The sequence below is a fragment of the Mercenaria mercenaria genome, chromosome 18, assembly GCF_021730395.1.
Source record: "Mercenaria mercenaria strain notata chromosome 18, MADL_Memer_1, whole genome shotgun sequence".
NCBI lineage: Eukaryota > Metazoa > Mollusca > Bivalvia > Venerida > Veneridae > Mercenaria > Mercenaria mercenaria.
In genome coordinates, this window is record NC_069378.1 from 53,565,563 (window position 1) to 53,589,162 (window position 23,600).

The 23,600-nt window shown below is 32.6% G+C and overlaps 1 protein-coding gene across 3 annotated transcripts; it reads right to left on the reverse strand.

The window, feature by feature from the left end:
- Window positions 1-742: 742 nt before the first annotated feature.
- LOC123539184 (uncharacterized) lies at window positions 743-15,156 on the reverse strand. Of its 3 annotated transcripts, none has more exons than XM_053530001.1 (7): window positions 15,045-15,156; window positions 11,016-11,090; window positions 10,408-10,476; window positions 9,452-9,541; window positions 8,736-8,805; window positions 7,071-7,310; window positions 743-1,206 (listed from the first exon to the last, which is right to left on the reverse strand). In XM_053530001.1, exons 2-7 carry the CDS (start codon window positions 11,025-11,027, stop codon window positions 989-991), a joined length of 699 nt encoding a protein of 232 aa, XP_053385976.1. In that variant the 5' UTR covers window positions 11,028-11,090; window positions 15,045-15,156; the 3' UTR covers window positions 743-988. The 3 variants fall into 3 exon arrangements, with proteins under 3 accessions (XP_053385976.1, XP_053385977.1, XP_045179631.1); XM_053530002.1 differs by having other exon boundaries at window positions 9,452-9,532; window positions 15,045-15,154; XM_045323696.2 differs by having other exon boundaries at window positions 7,071-7,301; window positions 15,045-15,153.
- Window positions 15,157-23,600: the final 8,444 nt, after the last annotated feature.

The window sequence follows — 23,600 nt, forward strand, 5'->3', positions numbered from 1 at the left end:
AAGCGTGAAAGGACCATCAGAAGCTTATACGTTTTATTAAGCTACGGCTAAGGACAGGATATGAATTATTTATAGCAAAAACCTAAAACACAATTGCAATCAAAATTATTTAAAATGTATACAAATTCAGAAACATAGAGGTCGTGGTATTATCAAAAGTGGAATGGTTCAGAAAACATGTTAATTTTAACACATATAACATGTAGAAAGTAAATTTAATACTTTAATTCCAAATGTATCTTTAAAAAAATAAATGGTTGAAGGCAAATTGATTTATATTGCTTTTATATACATGAAAAGCAAACCATTCGTTTTACATGAAATTGATTATATGTAATTATTCGTTAAAAGATATGTTTGTAAAACGTTTGCTTAAGGGGTTGAGATGATAACCTAGAGCCAAGAAGTGTTGTAAATTTACGTGACATATCTAAACCCTTTTTTGCTCATACATAATGTAGTGGCCTCCGTGGACAAATGGTTACGGTCGCTGACTTCGGACCACTTGCCCCTCACCGATGTGGGTTCAAGCTCAGCCCATGACATTAAATTCTTCATGTGAGGAAGCCGTCCAGTTGGCTTAGAAAGGTTGGTAGTTCTACCTTGGTGCACGCCCGTGATGAAACAATGTACGGAGAAGCAAATGGTGTCTTCCTGCATAAGCAAATCCTGGAAATTGCCACACGACATATAATTGTGTCACAATAATTATGACGTTAAACCCCATAAATACAAAACAAAACGTAATGTAATTTTTATCTAACATTCTCGTGTAAAAAAATGAATTCTCTTGAGCTAGTACACAGCAGTGCGGTGCTTTCAAATTTTAATAAGCAAACATTGCACAGAAATTCTCTTATTCAAATAACTGTGTTTGTTGTCTTTTGCAGGAAACATTTGTCTGAAATGCGTGGCATTTTTGTCATCTTATCTCTTCTAAAGCGATATAATTTTAAATACTATATTCAATTCAACATTAACATCAAAGTCACTTTTTGTAGAATCTGTCAAAGAATGATTTCAGTTGTTCTTTCGCAATAGTGTTCATCTGACACTGATACAATTTTGACTCCATCGTAAAAGCAATATCGATAAATTCCGTGTTCCGGTATTTCTCCTTATCCGCAAGTCGAGTAGCTGTAGGCAATCTCGGTAAGGAACTTTCTGTACTGGAATGCAAAACCAGAGAAACGAACGGCGACTTCCCTAAAACAGATATTTGAACAATTTTAGATTGTATTATAGCTTTACATTTACCTCTCGTAAAGAGCACAATACAAGTCATTGGACGAAAAGGTTTCCGTATGAATCTAAATTTCAACAAACATTTGTCCTATGCTTATTTCTGAGAACATTTTATTAACATTTTTTTTCGATCACCTGGAATACAGACAGTAATGACATCAACCAGACCTTCCTTTTATTTACAAAACAATGAAAGAGCAACAGATTATTAAACATTTTCCAGTACAATACGGATACAAGTGAGGACAATATGTTTAATTTTCGGACGGGAACGTCTCCAGATACGTCCAAATATGTGTCAGTATTGAACATAAGGATAACTTAGCATTTGAAGCATTGCCCCTACTGGATAAAAGGCAAGATTTAAAACATGCATCAGCTGGACAGTCCCCATTGAGCTAAACTATGCCATCGTTTAGTTTAACTTAAGGTACAGTTACACAGTAAATATGTACATTTTCTGCTTATCGGACCCTAAAAAGTTGCCTCTAACATGAATTGTCAGTATGAATGACCTACTGCCAAAACCTTTTACTCTTATTTATAGAAAGTAAGTAGCTTAACCCTTAGATATACATATAGATCTAGCAATTTGTTTCCGATAATCTTATTTGATATAGGCCTTTCGAAAGCTGTCTTGATTTTAATGTTTATTTAATACTGTATTGGTTTTAAATTGTTTTCAGGTTTCTAAAATCTTCATGCGAATCAGAATGTAAATGAGCTAGTCATGCATGTATGATATAACACTTCTCGAATTCCTTAGACCCATTTATAAATTTTGTGTTCATTTTTAGGCTGAATTATATCCCCTTTTAAGCAGATTCTTAAGTCAATTGATAAGCAGTAAGATTTAAGTTTATTTTGTACGCATGGATATATACTGATCCGTCCAATAGGTCTAATAACTATGAAGAAGCAATGCTATTTCTATGTGATTGCACGTTAACGAGAATGCCTGTGCAAGATTCTCAAGAAAATATGACTGAAGAAATACATAGTTGTTAATTGCTTTCACATATTAATATCTGAAAAATTCAAACAAAGTTTGAGATTAAAAACAAAAAACAAGAGGGCCAAGACGGCCCTAGGTCGCTCACCTAAACACACCATAACAGTGTTAACATGTTTGACATAGTGATTTCATGGAAACAAATATTCTGATCAATTTTCATTAAGATTGGACCAAAAATGTAGTCTCTTGGAGTGTAAACAAGTATTTTCTTCAATTTAACATAATGACCTAGTTTTTAAGCCAAGGTAACCTACATTCAAACTTGGCCTAGATTTGATCAAGGCAATCATTCTGACTAAATTTCATGAACCTCAATTGAAAAATACAGCCTCTATCGCATACAAAACCTTTTTCTTTGATTTGTCCTAGCGACCTAGTTTTTGATCCCAGATGACCCGTATTCAAAATTGACCTTAATTTCATCAAGGCTATCATTCTGACCAAATTTCATGAAGATCAATTGAAAAATACAGTCTCTATCGCATACACAAGGGTTTTATTTTATTTGAACTAGTGACCTAGTTTTTAACCACACGTGACCCATATTCTAACTTGACCTAGATTTCATTAAGGCAATCATTCTGACTAAATTTTATGTATATCCAGTGTAAAATGCAGCCCCTATTGCGTACACAAGGTTTTTCTTTAATTTGACCGGGTGACCTAGTTTTTGACCCTAGATGACCCATATTCTAATTCAGTCTAGATTTCATCCAGACAAACATTCTGATCAAATTTCATGAAGATCTGGTGTAAAATGCAGCCCCTACTGCATACACAAGGTTTTTCTTTGATTTGACCTTGTGTCCTAGTTTTTGATCCCAGATGACCCATATTCGTAACTGGCCTAGATTTCATCAAGGCAATCATTCCGACCAAATTTCATGAAGATCAATTGAAAAATACAGCATCCATTGCAGACACAAGGTTTTTCTTTGATTTGACCTTGTGTCCTAGTTTTTGATCCCAGATGACCCATTTTCAAACTCAGCCTAGATTTCATCAAGGTAATCATTCTGACAAAATGTCATGAAGATCAATTGAAAAATACAGCCTCTATCGCATACACAAGGTTTTTCTTTGATTTGACCTAGTGACCTAGTTTCTGATCCCAGATGACCCATTTTCGAACTTGGCCTAGATTTCATCAAGGTAATCATTTTGATCAAAATTCATGAACCTCAATTGAAAAATACAGCTTCTATCGCATACACAAGGTTTTTCTTTGATTTGACTTAGTGACCTAGTTTTTGACCCCAGATGACCCATTTTCAAACTTGGCCTAGATTTTATCAAGGTTATCGTTCTGACCAAATTTTATGAAGATCAATTGAAAAATACAGCCTCTATCGCATACACAAGGTTTTTCTTTGATTTAACCTAGTGACCTAGTTTTTGACCCTAGATAACCCATTTTCGAACTCGGCCTAGATTTCATCAGAGTAATCATTCTGACAAAAATTCATGAACCTCAACTGAAAAATACAGCCTCTATCACATACACAAGATCTTTCTTTGATTTGACCTAGTGACCTAGTTTTTGACCCCAGATGACCCATTTTCAAACTCGGCCTAGATTTCATCAAGGTAATCATTCTGACTAAACTTCATGAAGATCAGTTGAAAAATACAGCCTCTATCGCATACACAAGCTAAATGTTGACAGACGACAGACAACAGACAGACGACGGACGCCGGACATCGAGCGATCAGAAAATCTCACCTGAGCATTGCTCAGGTGAGCTAATAAACTTTATGCGATAAACTGTATTATGAATGTGTATGTAAAGTATTTCTTGGGGAATACTGAGTAATGAAATATTTCATCATATTAAAGGTAAATATTTTTAAAGTAATGAATACTGCATATTTTTATCACATTAACCTTTTCTCTGCTAAAATTCTATAAGAGCCTTGATTGTCTATCTTTAAAATAAGACAGGACCATAAACTGCAGATCTTGATCAGGCTGCACACATGATCAACACTGGCCGCAAAGGCAGAACCAGTCCTGTCAAGCATGATAAGTGTTAACTGCATCATTATGCTAACGTAACTTGTTTATAGCCCTACCCTGTTATTTTAAAATACATTATGATACAAAATGTTTACATTAATATCAAAATTGTATTTGACACTCCAGTGTTATCTTGATTTTTTTAACGTATTGAATGTAATAAAAATGAAGCATCACAATTTTAGATGTGAGCCGCGCCATGTGAAAACCAACATAGTGGGTTTGCGACCAGCACGGATCCAGACCAGCCTGCGCATCCGCGCAGTCTGGTCAGGTTTCATGCTGTTCGCTTTCAAAGTCTGTTGCAATTAGAGAAACTGTTAGCGAACAGCATGGATCCTGACCAGACTGCGCGGATGCGCAGGCTGGTCTGGATCCATGCTGGTCGCAAAGCCACTATGCTGGTTTTCTCATGGCGCGGCTCATATACGCTTAAGTTTATAAAGATATTTTTAAATAACAGTCAACAGGGTTACAAATATATAGCTAATGCCGTTATTTACATTCTTAAATGTTGTAATACAATACAATATACAATAATTTTATTTAGCTTTAAACAATGTTACAATGTTTCTAGCTACAAAGTCGAAGAGACCATGGAATTTCCAAAAAGTAATTAGGAAACAGCAACGGAATATTGCCTTAATTGAAATTCCAGAATCAGCATAAATTGTAAATCATAAATGTAAACCGCAGTTTGGAATTAGTCACAGCTGTGGCCTTTAATGATCTCTAGGTCAAGTTTAAAACTGGGTCATGTGGGGTCAAAGACTAGATCAGTAGGCAAGGTCATAGGAGAAACTGGTGAACACTCTAGAGGCCACAGTTGTGACTCTGTCTTTATGAAACTAAGTTAGAATGTTTGTCTTAATTATCTCTAGGTCATGTTTGGATCTGTGTTATTTGGAGTAAAAAGCTAGGTCACCAAGTCAAGTCAAAGGAAACGCTAGTGAACAATCTAGAGGTCGTTGTTGTGTCTCAATCTTTATGAAACTTTGTCAGAATGTTTGTCTTGATAATTTCTAGACCAAATTTGAAACTGGGTCATATTGAGTTAAAAACTAAACCAAGCCCTATCAAAGGAAAATATTACGAACACTCTAGAGACCACGATTTAAGTCGTAAATGCATGGTTTTGATTACATCTAGGTCAAATTTTAATCTAAGTAATATAGTGTTAAAAACTAGGTCACCCGGTCAAATGAAAGGAAACGCTTGTAAATTCTCTCTAGAGGCCGCAGTTGTAACTCAATCTATATGAACCTTGGTGAGAATATTTGTGCTAATAATTTCTAGGTCAAGTTTGAAACTTGAACATATTGGGTCACAAACAAGGTCTCTATGCTAGATCAACGTGAAAATCGTGTTAACAGTCTAGAGACCACATTTAAAATTAGAAACTCATGAAAATTAGTCAGAATGCTTTTCTTGATGACTTCTAGGTTTAAATCGGCTTTATATAGGTTCAAAAACTAGGTCACCCGGTCAATTCAAAGGAAAAGCTTGTGGACCCTCCAGAGGCCATGTTTATGTCCCTATGCTCATGATCCTTCGTCAAAATGATGATCTTTAGCTAAAGTTTGAATCTGGATCATTTGGGGTCTAAAACCTAGGTCACCTGTCAAAATGAAAGAAAAACCTTGTGAAAGCAATAGAGGCCACCTGGTCAGAATGTTTGTTATTATGAAGTCTTAAATGACTTTATATATGTATTAAGTGGGGTAAAAAACTTACTATGTGACTAGGGCAAATCAAAGGAAAAGCTTGTATACACTCTGAAGGCTGCTTTTTTCTCCAATCTTTCCGAAGCTGTGTTAAAATGTTTGTTTTCATGAAATTTGTGACAAGCTAGAATCTAGGTTATGTGAAGTAAAACATTAGGGTTACTAGGTCAAATCAAAGAAAATGATTGTTTACATTCTAGAGGCCACGTTTTTGAAAATTGGTCGGATTATTTGTCTCCACGCAATCACTAGGTAAAACATGTCTACACTGTTATGGTGTGTTACGCAGGTGAGCTACCTATGACCAATTTGGCCCTCTTGTTTTATTTTTGTGTTTATCAAAGTTATTTGAGTATCCTTAATGAAGGTAAAGTTATTACATATATAGGACTGGCAGACAGACACACGGACGAGGTGCAAACCTCGAGTCACTAAAACGGGTATTCAATCGATCTTGTTATATCATGTTTCGTCAAGAACTAATCTTCAATGTTTTTCATATACCCGCAAAGTACAAAGTGCTATATTCAATTTAAAAAGAAAATCTCTTGACTGGTATCAGTTTTATGTTTTGTAATAACTTCATGCCTTATATGCAATTAAAGAAAATATCAAATTAATTGAAAGTACAGGTTTTCATTAATATTCCATCTAAAAAGGATGCAGTGAAACATTCTTTTTCTGATGAATTACTATTTAACCTTTAGCCTGCTGGTGGCAAGTGATTATGCCTTTGTGACCAGTACAGACACTGTTCGCTATTCAGTCAGATAATTTTCATTGAACACCCTTCGAATAATAAATGGTATGGCCCAAATTCAATGATGGACCTGAACATTTTTGAAATTTAGCAGGGTAAAGGTTAAACAATGCGCACGCTTCATTTTACGCCTGGCTTTATATAAACAGACTTTGAAAAACCAATAAGATACTGAACCATTCTGCTGAAATCATTTCAAACACAAACAACCATCAGACAAGCGGTCAGTGATACCTATTCGTTTGCAAGTAGAAATGCTTTTGCTTTTCATATTCAAAATGTAAAACAAACAAATAAGATAACACTTACAACTAATACCGTTCAGTGCATAATCAATGTCCGGCTCAAATCTTGAAGAAATTGGGCATACAACTACAAGTGGCAAATCTCCCCGCAGTTTTTCTAATTGGTCGCTTATTTCGCATTTGAAGGAAAGAGTCTTGCAAAGTTTGGTCAAAGCTGTCGCAAAATCGTGTGTAGTTGAGGTCTGTATTGGTAGAAATACTTGAACCTTCTTTGAACTCCAAGGAAACTCAATCCCTGAAATCGCCAGAAAATTAATGTCAATGCAAAGGCACCGGTTTTCAAGGTACAATAGACAAATGAAACCAGGTACTTTTACGTATTGCTTTATAATATAAATGCGAAACAAAATAAAGGAAGTTATGTACTATTATAACTTTTTTTTGCATGATTATAAAACCTGATTTTAAAAAGAAACTAGAATGTGTCTGTAGGACAAAGGGTGTGCCACCACTGGTACGTTTTTCACAAATAAGGGGCAATAATTCAAATGTTTGCAGTTTTAAGGGAGTATAGCCTCAACAAACATTTTATGTAAAGGATTCATTATTCTAGGCCATATATATGTTTTGAGCTATAAGCATCACAAACAAACAATTCACTATTTTGGCTATTTCGAGACCAATCTTTATGCCCCCACCACTCATGCTGGGTACAAAAAACGCATGATATAGCGGCCATTGATCTGGAAGCGAATCATTATTTCATAGGTCACAAATCGTTCCAAAGATTTCAAACTAGCATAAACTATCGTTCCAAAGATTTCAGAATAGCATAAACTATCATTCAAAAGATTTTAAACTAGCATAAACTATCGTTCCAAAGATTTCAAACTAGCAAAAACTATCGTTCTTAAGATTGCAAACTAGTTCTAAAGATTTCAAACTAGCATAAACTATTGTTCCTAAGATTTCAAACTAGCATAAACTATCGTTCAAAAGATTTCAAACTGGCATAAAATATCGTTCCAAAGAGTTCAAACAAGCATAAACTATCGTTCCAAAGGTTTATAACTAGCAAAAGTAATTGTTCTAAAGATTTCAAACTAGTTCCAAAAATTTCAAACTAGCATGAACTGTCGGTCCAAAGATTTTCAACTAGCATAAACTATCGTTCCAATGATTTCAAACTAGCGTAGACTATTGTTCCAAAACTATAAACGTGTGCATAAATTGTCTTAACAAGAAGCTGTTATGTTTAAAAATGTATTTCATGCATAGGTATAATGTCTCTCAAGTAGTTGAAGGTAGATATCAATTATTTTACTGATACTCTTTTGCTCTCCTTAGCAATTGAACAGCTTTGCAAATGACCTAGATGCAGATAAATATTCTTGCAAATGACGTAGATACAGATAAATATTCTGATACAACTACTTACAGTCCGCCCGCTTAGCTCAGTAGGTAGAGCGTCAGTCTATGGAACGCGGGGTCGTGAGTTCGATCCTCGGGTGGGGCGTGTGTTCTCCGTGACTATTTGATAAACGACATTGTGTCTGAAATCATTTGTCCTCAACCTCTGATTCATGTCGGGAAATTGGCAGTTACTTGCGGAGAACAGGTTTGTACTGAATACAAAATCCAGGAACACTGGTTAGGTTAACTGCCCGCCTTTACATGACTGAAATACTGTTGAAAAACCAACCAAACAAACAAACAAACAAATACTTACCACTGAACATGCCTGTGTCTGTTGGCTGCTTCGCATTGATTTTGATAGTGTCTAAATCCATTTTCATGTCCTGAAAGTCGTAAACAGAACGCCATAGGTTTGCTTAAATGAACTGTATCGAAACTACTTGCATTAACTTATCAACTGTACGTGTTTTTATGTTCGGATATATCGTCTTTTACAGCAATTTTTCAATCATATTTACGACAATGTTTACTTGTAACAGTGCGCACAATGCCTAACTTTATAGTGCTACCTCACTGGAATATTACGCCGTAGACATGTGACATGATAACCCATCCTATCACATAATACTGGCAACAGTCTGAGCTGTCCTAGCACTTTCCTCTTAATGCTGAGCGCCAAGCGAGGAAGCCAACTAGTACATTTTTCATGTCTGGTGTGACGCGGCCAGGGATCGAAACAACAACATCTCGCACTCGAAGCGGGCGCTTTACCACTAGGCTATCGAGGCGGTCTTTTCAACTATAGGAATATTTCATAAGTATGCACCATGCTTCTGTTACGTCAGAAATTGTATTTGGAATTGTTGCATAAAATACAAAGCTTCTTGTAACATTTTTTTTCTCCGGTTAAAGCCTAAATATCGTGTTTAAAATGTTCAGTTTACTTATTGTGAACATTTGTAAATTCTCTAAACTAATTTCTACCCAATACCGTTAGAAATCGACAATTGTATAAAAAAAAGTACATACGTATACAAGAGCAGCAAGTCTAGATCTGGCGTCGTCATTCACCACTCCATTTTCGTTCACAAGGCACAGCGTTTCAGTTCCCTTTAAAATTTATTCTTAAGCTTATTATTTTTTATACATGTACATTATTCATTATATATATATTTAATTATGTATCCGTAATCTAATCACAGGATAGTTCATCCATGTTTGGTTAATAGTTATCTGATATTTCATGCTCTCATGCTTTGCTTAATCATTTGATAGAACATTCTGCATATGTAATTTCATTCTCTAACGGATTATTTAATAAAAATTCGTTACTTAATTATCTGATATTTCAGTCTTAGCTTCGTATTATAATATTTCATACTTTTTTTGATAGTCTGCTTTTTCCTACGTTACCTTAATATCTAATTTATTAGCATTCATTACATGCTGTCAATATATATTTCAATATTTACCTGATTATTTCTAATTTGCAATGTTATACACATTTCATGGCTGTCTACAATCGGGTTATTATAACAGTAGCTTGATCTGGGATGCAGTATTCGGCTCGAGTGGATTTTGCCAGATCGGATCTCACGAGGCGCGCAAGCGCCGAGTGTGATCTGACCTTGCAAAATCCATGACAGCCGAAAACAAAGTCCCAGATCCAGCTGCTGTTATAATGATCCTTTTATTATACACCTTTACCATTTTGATTCTTGTTTTGTTCTTGAACGAAATCTTCAATGTTTATCGATATTAAATGGAACTTAGTGAAGTTTTTATGTGCGCTATTTATAGAAATGTGCCGGGTCATGCATATTAATGAAAATAGTCCGACAGCATACAATACGGAAGGTACAATACGGAATTTAAAAGGTACAATACGGAATTTTTGTCTGTCTAGTCATATTTAATTGTAAAATACAAGCCGATTTTTTTTACAGACTTTATATAGGTATATAAAAAAACTAATTATTTATTACCTGGTCATTTTCATTGCCTTGAATAATCTGAAGCATTTGATCTAAAGACGATTGCATTTTTTCGTGGACCTAAAATGACATGGAACATAAGAATTAGATGACAAATGCAATGCTTAATCTTATTTTAAAGAGCTTACCAGTTATCGAGAACATTATAATACAAAAATGTTTAAGATATAAGGTTACTAATTACGCATTTAGATGTTTATTTTTTAAAATATCTAGAAAATCTTTAAAAGCCTATACAATTTCAGACAAAAATCTGATGAGCAACTTTTAAATCTTATTATCTGGCCAAAAAGCTCAATGAATAGTAATATGTGTAACTAATCTTTATCATGTTAAATTTCTTTAATGAAATTAAAACATTTTCAATTTGGAGAGTACCATTAACTGTTAAAAGGGGTGCATTTCAAAAACATACTGACTGAATGGCAGTTTATTATCAAACTGCATGGATGTGCAAGCTGATCTAACCGCCACTGGTCGCAGAATCAATCTTGCCAAGCATGGTAAGGGTTAATCTGTCGAAAACGATTTTTAAAATTCGATGTTGACTTTAATAAGCTGCACATTTGATTATAATAAAGAATGTAGTTCACTGTTACCTTGTCAGACATGTTTCTACTGGACTTGTTTTGACTATGTAATGAGAGCACCGATGTAAGAAAATATTTCTAGCACTGAAATGGACAAAATATTTTTTTCAGTTAGAATGCTACAGATACAAGTATGGTAAAATTACTTTGCAATAGTACATTTTACTTTTATATTGCCAAGAGCCTTCTGTCATTTCCCAAGGAGGACAGTTCCAGTAAATAAAGGCAACAAAAAGTAAAGTGTATACAGCTGTGATGCAATTTTGATTTTCCCAAGAATTAAAAACACCAATAATGACGGTTTCCACAGTTTCATTTATTCGTCAGGCGGTCAGTATGCCAATATCGCTGGCCCCAGTGCATGTCTGCTGATATGGCACTCCCGGGCTAGGCGATTTGCAAAATGCAAACTTTATTATGGCATCCATGTTCAAGCACATTCTAGCCTATACTAGAATCAATTCATATCGTCGTTTCTTAATAAAATCTGAAAAGTAGATCCCTCGGAAGCACCGAAAACAGGGCAAACAGTGAAAATTGCAGACTCGGTTTGATTGAGTCTGTTCATGAGCAGTAATGCAACACTGCCCACGTCCCCTAGCGCCGGTGTAATGAAGTATTTCGACCCCCATAGAATAACGACCCCCCGGTCATTATTCTATAGAAAACGTGACTCCTTTCCTGTAAAATATTGACTCCCCTTATAAAAAACTGACTCCCTTTGAAAACTCTATAGAATAACGACCCCCCGGTCATTATTCTATAGAAAAACTGACCCCTCCAAGTAAAATACTGACTCCCTAAAGATGGCTCCCTTCGAATCTCATAGAATAACGACCCCGGCTATTATTCTATAGAAAAAGTGACTCCTTCCATGTAAAATACTCATTGCCGAAATTACTACATTCGAACTCTCATACAATATCGATTCCCGGACATTATTCTATTTAAAAAAGTTACTCATTCCGTGTAAAACACCGGCTCCTAAAAAGACTTTCGACGATAATATCTATTAAAAAGTGATCCCCACCAAACCTAACGGACAATTTTACTAGATCTACAACTCTAATACCCTCCATTGAAAATAGTGAACATTTTGATTGTACTACTGTTACTGGTGCCGCTACTTCTATTGCTATTACTACATGTACTTCTTCTTCTTCTACTACTACTACTACTACTACTACTTCTACTACAGTACTACTACTACAACTGCTACTACTGATACTGCTATACCTGCTTCCACTAATACGTCTTGTACATCTACCTCTTCTTCTCCTGCTGCTGTTGTTGCTGTCACTTATTCCTCTGCTGCTGCTGCTGCTGCTGCTACTGCAACTGCAACTGCCACTACTACTACTTTCTATTGTTGCCGCTATCGTACTTTACTGCCACTGCTAAGTATTGCAACTTCTATTAATACTAAGTTCTATGCTAGCAGTTTCTTGTGCAGTTTTCTTCTGAAGAATTACTTCATACCGAAGTTTGCACGGATGTTTGGTGTGTTTTGTGAACGTATTGTGAATTGTTATTCTCCTGAAAAAAATGTATACACCAAGATACAGCGTCTAGAAATAGAATCCCTTTTTCCGTTGCGGAATGCTCTGATTTCTGTGTCAAGTGATGGTATCTGGGGCTAATGGTCAAACGGAAGGACGGACGGACGGACAAGGGCAAATCTTTATGCCCCCCTCCCCCGAATGGGGGCATAAAATGCAGCAATTAGGCCTTAGATACATGAGTTATCACTAAATTTGACCTTGCAACGAAGCTACAGACCACCTTAGATGATGATCCATCAAATGGTTCATGAGAAAAAATCGCGTAAAGTTTTTTTTTCTATTTAAGTCTCTTGTGATCCCTAAAATCAGTCGAACGGAACTATTTGATAAAAATTATTAGGGAAATCTTGATAATCCATCGATCGGTTCATGAGAAGGAGTGGTTTTAAGTTTGTTTAATCTATACTAAGCACTCGGCCCCTCGCCGTTAATCAGGCAAGCAGAACCATTTGTAAAATCTTGTGAAAAGATCGCATAAAGATGCTAAAGCAAACGTTGACGAAGATCCATTCAGCGTTCTATAAGCAGGAATATCAAAAGACAAAATGCCCGGTGACGGTCGACGGACGATAGACAGCGTACAAAGGCCCATCGCAATAACTCAACCTGAACTCTCGGTTCAGGTGAACAGATAAAATATTTGGAATAACCATGAAACTAAAATAGAGGCTACAGATATACAAAATGTTGAAGTTTCCTATTTTCCATATAAAAGTAAACTTACCTAAAATACGTAATAACAGCACATTTTGAAGAGTCAAACGCGTTATAATTACGCGAAAAACGTTGCACTTGTCTAAGAAATAGTTCCAAGTCGTAGTAGGAATCATATTAATGTTCATAAATTTTTGTTCTCTTGTATAGAATGAAAATTTTATATATTTTCTGAAAATGTATACATAAAGTAGCTGTAAAGTAATACGTTACATCAACAATTTTTATTCTCCATGCTTCAATAATTTATGGAAAAAATATACAAAAAGCATTACATATATAATTTAAAAGGTAAACGAATATTTTCCTTTGTCGCGAAAAAAAAAAAACAAACAAAAACAAAAGGTTCATGATGACACTGGATCGCTCACCAGAGTGATATGAGCTACATGTTTCAAATGTCAAACTGATGATTTTTAGAATTTTTTTGGAAGATTTTCTGATGTACAATCAAGTAACCCCTGGGGCGGGGCCAAGTTTACCCCGGGGGTCATGAATGGAATAAAGTTTGTAGAAGTCTACTAGGCAATGTAACATATCAAATACCTAAGATCTAGGCCTACTGGTTTATTTTTAGCAAATTTATAAAGATTTCCCTATATACAATCAAGTAGTCCCTGGGGCTGGGTCAGTTTGACCTGGGGGGACAAGATTTGAACAACTTTTGTAGAGGTCCACTAGGCAATGCTACATGTCAAATATCTAAGCTATAGGCCGTCAGGTTTATATTTAGGAAATTTTGAAGATTTTTCTATGTACAATCAAGTAACCCCATGGGGCAGGGCCAATTTGACCCCGGGTGTCACGATTTTAACAAATTTTGTAGAAGTCTACTAGGCAATGCTACATGTCAAATATCTAAGATCTAGGCTTTCTGGTTTATTTTAGATTTTTTTTGAAGATTTTCCTATGTAAAATCAAGTGACCACTGGGGCGGCGTCAATTTTGATCCCGGAGGTCAAAATTTGAACAAATTTTGTAGAGGTCCACTAGGCAATGCTAAACGTGAAATATCTAAGCTGTAGGCCTTCTGGTTTATTTTTAGAAATTTTTTGAAGATTTTCCTATGTAAAATCATCCTGGGGGTCATGATTTGAACACATTTTGTAGAAGTCTACTAGGCAATGGTACATGTCAAAAATCTAAGATCTAGGCCTTCTGATTTATTTTCAGAGTTTTTTTTGAAGATTTTCCTATGTAAAATCAAGTGACCCCTAGGGCGGGGTCAATTTTTACCCCGGGTGTTATGATTTGAATAATTTTTGTAGAGGTCTACTAGGCAATGATACATGTCAAATATCTAAGCTCTAGACCTTCTGGTTTATTTTTAGAAAATGTTTGAAGATTTTCCTATGTAAAATCAAGTGACCCCTGGGGCGGGGTCATGATTTGAACAATTTTAGTAGAGGTCCTCTAGGCAATGCTACATGTCAAATATCTAAGCTCTTGGGCCTCTGGTTTTTGAGAAGAAGATGTTTTAAGATTTACCTATGTAAAATAAATTGACCCCGGGATCATGATTTGAACAAACTTGGTAGAGATCTACTATGCTTCACACCAAATATCTAAGCTCTAGAGCTTCTGGTGTTTGAGAAGAAGATTTTAAAAGTTTTTCCTTTCTGTTGCCATAGCAAACAGAGTTCTGCATGGAATTCAATTTAAAAAAAAAAATTGTAGAGCTTCACCCAAGGAACATTTCTGTGAAGTTTGGATGAAATTGGCGGTTTATGAGGAGATGTCTTTAGAAAGAAATTATCTTTACCTTGCAAATGTCCAATCTATGTATAAATACAAAATCCAGCTTTCTCTGAATTACGTTTTCACTTTCGGTTTTCGTTTGCTGTTTCCAGAAAATCTTCTAGACTCTTACATTTTTGTACTTTCCATATTCCTGGAAAATACTATGTTACAACTTTCAGTTTCGTATGTCTAGGCAACAAGCCAGTGCTTAAAACGTATTCCACACTCAAACCAGAAAATATGTGTTTGGTGTCTCTCTGTGACAAACGAATTCATGTAGGTAGGTAACAGGGTTCTTTTCTTTTTTTTTTTTGCTTGGAAGAAAGGGTAGTAGTCAGTTGTTTGATTAAATTTATGTTTTATTTTCTAAGCTGTGGTTTATCAGTGATACTGTACATGAAGTAAATGTAATATAACATGATTCAATACCCGAAGGAAACCATTTTGAAAACTCTATGAATGCATCCTTCGTTTAAGTTTACGGCAGTTTTTGTTTGTTTAATATGGCTGTTATCACAAAATTGTTAAGATCTGTTTCCGGTAAGTTGGAACAGGAAGCTAAAGCACTGTTCATTGGTGTTGAACATGTTCTATGTCCTTTTTGCTGAAATGCTTTTCTTGAGCCGCCTCATGAGAAAACCAACATAGTGGGTTTGCGACCAGCATGGATCCAGACCAGCCTGCGCATCCGCGCAGTCTGGTCAGGATCCATGCTGTTCGCTTTTAAAGCCTATTGCAATTAGGGAAACCGTTAGCGAACAGCATGGATCCTGACCAGACTGCGCGGATGCGCAGGCTGGTCTGGATCCATGCTGGTCGCAAACCCACTATGTTGGTTTTCTCATGGCACGGCTTATATGTCGTTAAAGACCTTAAGATATTCATTGAAAGTGACTTTTCCCATTCGCTTTAATAGATATTTTATGTTCAGCCCAATTTTAAGTTTCCTACCATTTTATTCTTTAGAAAGTCATGTTACACGTTTTACAGATTTTAAAAGTAGAGTAATATGCTCAGTACATCTAGAAACGCAACGCTTTATCCGCTCGGTTTGTTATGCTTTCCTTGTACATGTATATTTGAAGTTTGAGTAGTAGTATTGTAAGTAGTATAAGAAATACCGCTTTTGAGACACTTTTTTCAATTTTAATTAGCCGCCCTCTTTTTAGAAATCCAAAGCTAGCCAATTAAAAAAACCAGATTTTAACAAATTATTGTTAAAGCATTTAGTAAAATATGATTAAACGTTTATAAATTATTTTTATTGATAAAATGTACAAAGCCTCTGGTCTTTGATCTTATTTTGAATTAGTAAGTATATTATCAGGGTACACATAGTAATTAAAACTTTAATTAAGCTTTTAATTCAAAAGTTTGCTTATATCGGCACGTCCATCCGGTATAGATTCATCCGATATGTAGAATCTAATGTAACTATCCCTCATAAGTGAAAATGTTACTTCTGTAGATGTTGAATCGTTATAAGGATGAATGTCAAACATTGTCCCTTGTGTTAAATAAATTTTAATTTTTTTCTTATACATGGGATTAACATGATCAGTGTCAAAGTCCTCAGCTGCCTCAGCTGCTATTTTTAAATTATATTACTGCTAAATTTTTACCAAAAAAATTTAGATCTTTCAATACCATCCCGAAACCTTCCCATTCCACCACCAAAAATTAAAATGTGATATTGGGCTTTTAATCGGTTTATCTGGTTACCTATGGGCCTGGCCCCCGTTAATAAAATATTAATATCTATTATATAAATTCCAGTTTTTTCGGCTATAAACCCCACCCTTCAAAGTCACATTAGTCATTATTTTATATTCTTGGTTTGTGTTTTATAAATCTTTATAATCTACGATAATTCAGGTCTTAATTGAAATATATTTAAATAGCCCAGACCGCCAGATTTTATATGTTGAATATATCCAGGCCCCATGACGGTTTAAAATACTTTTTCATTTTTACATAATCAAAAAATTTTTTATTATAGTATTCAAAGAGAAACACTTCATGTTTTACTTTTTCTAGTTTTTCTTCTATTTCCTGTTTTTCTTTTTAAGTTTAAGAATTATTTCAGCTAAATATAAACTCGTTTTGTTGTGGCAACTTCAGAAGCAGATAAATTGTCAACAACACCTTTTGTTCTAGCTAATTGTGTTTCTTGTTTTAAGAAAACATTTTTTACTTTTGTAATTTTTTGGGTATTAGGGGTTTAATTTCTTCGACTTTAGCGGTTATTGTTTTAGTTTAGCAGTAATTACTTGGTATTAGCAGTGATTGATTCTCCTTGTTTTAGCTGTTTTATTTCAACTACAGAGTCCAAATCATTTGTTATTTTTTAATTTTTTCATTAATTTGATCATTAAATTTAAATTTTAATTGCTTCTTCTTGTTTAGCTGATTTTTCAATACAGAGTCCAGATCATTTATTATTTTTTTAATTTTATCATTAAATTCATTAATATCTTCTTGTAATTTTTTTGTAATATTACTTAATTCTGCTTATTTTAAATTGTGCGGTTGTCAACAATACTAACCCAAATTTTCGAATTTGTTTTTTAAAGTCATCTATTTTAGAATTAATTTCTTTTTTAAGGTTACCAAATGCTGTATCATGATCATCACCTCTTTGTGAAGCTGCTTTTCCAGTTCAGATTTATATTCTGCAAATTTATTTGAAAATGTATCGAGTAAATCTTGTTTCCCCTTTTGTCATTTCAGTATTTAGTTTATTTATTTCTGTTTGATTTCTAACTGATACATATTTTGTAACTTTTTCTCAGCTTAAAATAATCTTGTCTTTTATTTCTTCATGTTTAATCATACTATTTTTTAATTCTTAAAACTTGAGTGAATAAAATGTTTAAATTAACTCGAAATACTTTTTTTATGTTGTATCTGTCAAATAGATTTCTCTTCAAGTTCTTTATAGTTTCAGTCATAGCTTTCATTTCTTCTTAAATTTTTACCTTGTAATTGATTAATTAATAATGAATTCTGTTTAAAATCTTTTTTTAAATTCTTCAATATTCTTTACTTCTACTTAGTGTTTTTTTTATACTTTTGATGTCTTCAAGTTTATAGTCATCTATTACACTTTGAATTTTTTTATACACAAACCGTCTTGGAACTGCATCGTTGGGTTTATCTGGATTTCCTAGGTTGTTTTATTTCATTACCTCCCATATCTAATGCTCTGTTCATTGTGTTATCAAGTTCCTTTTTTCTGTGAAAGATACGATTCCTTTTCCCTTTTTAAGCTTTTTGAATTGCTTTTTAGTAGCATAATCCTTAAATCAATATCAAATTTAACTTTACTTATACTGTCAGGTTGTTTTAATTTGTTTACATCATTAAAAAACTCCCTTTATATAATTATTATATATTACCAGTCAAGTTTTTCTTAAAAACTTCCTTGGTTTTTCAAATTTTAAGAAATCATATTTTTGATTTGTTGCATTAGCAAAATTATCACGAATTATTTTTGTTCATCACAAACCCTTTTATTTTCCTTTTTACCTGGACTTTCAAGTAAAATTAATGTGAACAGTTAATTCGAATTTTTTCTTTTGGTGTTTTATAGTAAGACTGACTTAAATAAATAACACAACAGTTTTTGTGACGCCCTTGAATAAAGTATTTTGTTATTTCATTTTGAACTTTTTTATCTTCACATACAAAATCATCAAATATTACTACTTTTTGTTTTCTGATTCAAGATTCTCACAAGGTTCATTTTGGTCGGGATCGCTAAATATTCAAGTATTTCATTTGGATCTACTTTAATTTTTTTTTTGCAATTTGATTTAAGTGATTTATTAAATTTTGATATTTAGATTGTTCTAAGTTTTTAGCAACAAGTATAATTATCATAATATATAAGAGGTTTTCGAAGTATATGCATTAGTGTATTTGTTTTTCCAGATCCTGACGATCCACATATTAACATTCTAAAAACATGAATCTGGCATAAAAGGATAAAATTTTTTTAAAGTTATTGGATTTATCATTTTTTTTTTCATAATTTGGAATTTCCATTTATATAATATTACATTATTTTACAATATCTTACATTATCTTCCCTTATTTTAAAATTATTTTACATTATCTTACATTATTATATAATTGCAATCAAAACTTAATGAAATGAAAATAAGAAAAAAAAATAGTCGGACAAAAGATGAGAAATCTTAGAGAAGAAATAATGAGAGAAAAAATAAAAAAAAAGCTACAAATCGAGATATGTACACTAAAATTTTATAACCCAAATTACTGAAAAAATAGAAAGTCAAAAAGAACATTACAAGTCAGTTAAAAGCTTACCTGGAATAGAACAACAATTAGCGTTACTTCCAAAAAGTTTTGTTGATAAAATACAAGAAGTAGAACGACAACAAAAATTGACAGGGATAATGGAAGAACCACCACCTCCGGAACTACAACAACCATTACAACCATTACAACCATTACCACAAAAACTAGACGAAAAAGAGGTTGATAAAATACTGAAAGATTATAACGGAGAAAAAAAATTTCCTGAAGATCATATGGGTTTGGATGATGAAGATGATGTGTTTGAAGAATTAGAAGAAGAATTGGGAGCAAGACCGAAAGAATTTACAGTTAATTTTAATAAAGATATTGATTTAGATCTTTTAGATAAAAAAAATATAAAAACACCGCAAGAAGTGTTTAAAAAATTTTCACAGCAAATCTGAAAACCCTGTTGAAAAAATGACTAGGAAAGAAGTAGAGGATATCATAAAAAATGTATCAGATGAAATAAAAAAAATGGGTAATGAATCTGGTGCAATATCCAGAATGAAAAATCCACAGATCTTGATTAAAGCAACAGAAAACAATTAAAGCCAAGTCGGATAATTATAAACAATTATAGAAACGTAATCAAATATATTCTAGAAACAAAAATATACAGGAAAAGGAATAAAACATCATAACCATATAAATTTTCACCAAATGGAAAAATATGGTAATTTTTAATTTTTTAATTTTAAATAAACTTTATGGCAAAATAAGTTAATTGCTAAGGATGGGATAACTGGAAAAGAAGTAATTAAACACTAAAGTAGATGATGATTTAATTGATTTGATTATAAAAGATATAACAAATAAGAAAAAGCATTCAATTCATTCAATAAAATATTTAAAGAATTAACAGAAAAGTCAGGTTTCCCTATCAATAAAAGATCTATAAAATTTTAAAAAAATTTTAATTAGGGGACAAGGTTATGCGTTTGTCCATGTAATCCAAAAAAAAAAATTGGTTAATGACTTTAGAGTTAATTTGTGGTTCAATTAATGCTGGAAATAATAATGAAGAACTAAAAAAATGAAGGTATTAGAATAATTGATGAACTATTAAAAATGAATTCTTTTTTAAACCAGAACAACATAAAATGTTATATAAAAATTATTTTTCTTAAATTTTAAATTTTAATTAAAAAGTATGTTTGATAATTATATAATGGAACAAAAAATAGTATTAAGTTCTGAACAGTTAAAGATAAATTTAAAAAATTACTCCGAGTGATTTTACAATTAGATTTAGTCGTTCTTTAATTTTAGATAAAAAAAAAAACTTATGTTGTCGGTTTGGTAGTATTAACACTATGACTTATTTTTGGCATAATATTAGTGATGAATATGACAATAAAAGAATTCGTTATCATAATGGTAAGGTTTGGGGAAAAATATTATATTTACAAATGGTTCTTACAGTTACACAGATATTAATATTATATTAGGGAAAATTAATAAATAATGGGGGATTATGAATTTGATAAATCAAAAATTTTGCTCCAGCTCCAATAAGTTTGGAATTTGATTTAAGTAGTTTTAAGATTTTGATTTCAATTACAGATAATTTTAAGTTGGATTTGGAAATATCAAATTTTCATACATTGCTTGGATTTGAGAAAAAAAATTGGAAAATACTGAATGGGGAATAAAACACCAAATTTAACTAACTCTGTGGATACAATTTACATTCTTTTTGATCTTATTGATTTAATTCACTTGTTGATGGTAATTTCAGTGATATTATCTATGCTTTAAGTACTGCAGATTTAACAAGGGGCTTATCCATTTTACAAAAGAACCACAAAGAGTTGGATATTCTGAAATTAATAAATATTTTATAAATTCAATTAGAATATATATTACAGATGTATTTGGTAGATAATAATTTAATTTTAATGAGGGTTGAAACAAGTTTTACACTAATTTTAAAAGAAATTTGAAATTATAAATTTTAGTTTTATATAATGTACAAAAAAGTTTATGACAAAAATAAAGGAATTATTTATTTATGTTGATGCTCAAACGGGAGAAGAAATCATAAATGGAACAGGTATCTTTGACACTTTAACGAAATTAAATTTAATCCTCAATTAGCACAGCTGGAAAAAAAGCTTTGGAAACAGCAGGAAAAGCAGCACTTAAAGTGGAACAAAAAAGGTTGGAACAGAAGTTGGAAATTTAGCTGCAGCTAAAATTGTTGAAAAAAATTAAAAAGAAAACTGCTCCCGGGAGTTGGTAATTTAATTGCCAAGGAATTACAAGAAAAGAATAATAATAAAAATAATATTGAGGAGGATATTATATAAGAATAAATAAGAATATTGTCAGGATCTGGGACTTTAAACTCAACAAAAACGTATTTAAAGATTAATTTATAAAAAATAAAATAAAAACTAAAGTTTTAACTTTAATAAAAAATAAAATAATATATTTAAAATATACATGTTTAGAACAAAACAATATTGCGAAAAAATATGAATTAACTCCTATTCAATTAGATACAGCTTTAATATCTGTTTTGGGAAATAATGTTAAGCAACAAAAAAACGGATATCACTTTAACAATTAATGATAGAAGTCATATTTTGATTGGTTTAATGGTTATTTTGAAGTAAATTTTAAAGCAAATAAACTTGCTGATGGTAATAATTATGTGTTGGAGATCAAATTGCTTTAATTAATAATGCAGCTTCATTAATTGATCAGTTAGTGGTTAAACAAAATGGAAAATTGTATTGATTGTAATAATTTATACAAAATAATAAATTTTAAAAAATTTAGTTGAACTATCTGAAGTTATCAAAATCAACTGGAAAAAAATGAAATTTTTCTATTTAGATATAAATGATACTGCTGAGAGCAGAAAAACGAAGCTAAATATAATTCGGGGTTTGCATCAAGAAAAACATTAATCGAAGGTGGTTAAAGAGGTAAACACTAAAAAACCATTAAAATAATTATTCATTTTTTCAGGGTTTTAGAAACTAATATTTTACCTCCAAGGGCAATTCAAATAACACTGCAGTGACAGATGATGATGAATTAATTTTTAGAGCTAATGCTGCTGATGTGGTAGAGTAATTGTAACAAAAATTAATTCTATGGGTTTTCCACGTTTGGGTTTTTAATGATTTTTGGGTTTGATCTAATTGCTACTGAAAGATTTAAAAAAACAAGATGGTCATACCTTTTGGGAAATGATTGACGCAATCAACTGGGTACAAAGACAGACGGACATAACTTTTAGAATAACAGCTGGTGTAACAAAACCACAACATGTATTTGTTTATTTACAACGACCTGATAAAAGTAATAGCACAAAGACGGAATCCACATTTATTAGATAACATTTAAAGTTGATGCAGCAGTGATAAAACTTGTATTTTGAGCTTTGTCCCTCTTGAAGTGGTAATGGTGTTTTTTATCCCGAAACAGAATACACAAGTATATTCAAGAATATATGATGATGTAATTAATTATTATTATAAACAAAATAATGACTACTGGAAGTCTGCTAAAAAGATCAAATTTTCAAAGTTTGTTTGGATTTGTTCATTTTAACTTGGAATTTAAAAAGGAAGCAATAACAGAAGATCCTAAACACATTACATTAACAGCTAAATTAAATGTTCGGCCCGGGAGCACATGTCCGTGGGTTTTTGCAATTGTATTGTAGAGGGGAAAAAGTTGAAATAAATTACTATTGGTAATGAAACTTGTTATTGTTTAAATAAAATAAATATAAATTAAAATAAATATAAAGTATATAATGTCATCAAATTATATGGGAATATTAAATTAACCTTACAGATGGACAAAAGAAAATTTAGCCCCAGCCTACAACAACAAAATTCCCCATACTTTTAGATTAAAACAAGAACAATTACGTGGAAACTTCCCTTTATTTTAACAAAAAACACAAAAATTAATCAAATTAAAAAGCTGTTGCAAAAAAGAAGGGATTAGAAATTACAATTTCAAAGAAACAAATGTCCCGTCAAGGTCAAAATGGTGGATTTTTTAGGAGCTTTGGTGTTGTTAGGAAAAAAATTCTTCCAATGGCAGCAAAATAGCTCCAAAAATATTAGCCCCTCTAGGCATTGGTGCTTGTCTGGGTTAGCCAGTAATGGTGTTAGTAAAATACTTGGAAATGGTATGATTTCAGTAGCTAATGATAAGGAAAAATGATATTACCATATCTTACACCTAATCAAGAAAGCAATTGTAGGATCTGGAGTGATTAAATTAA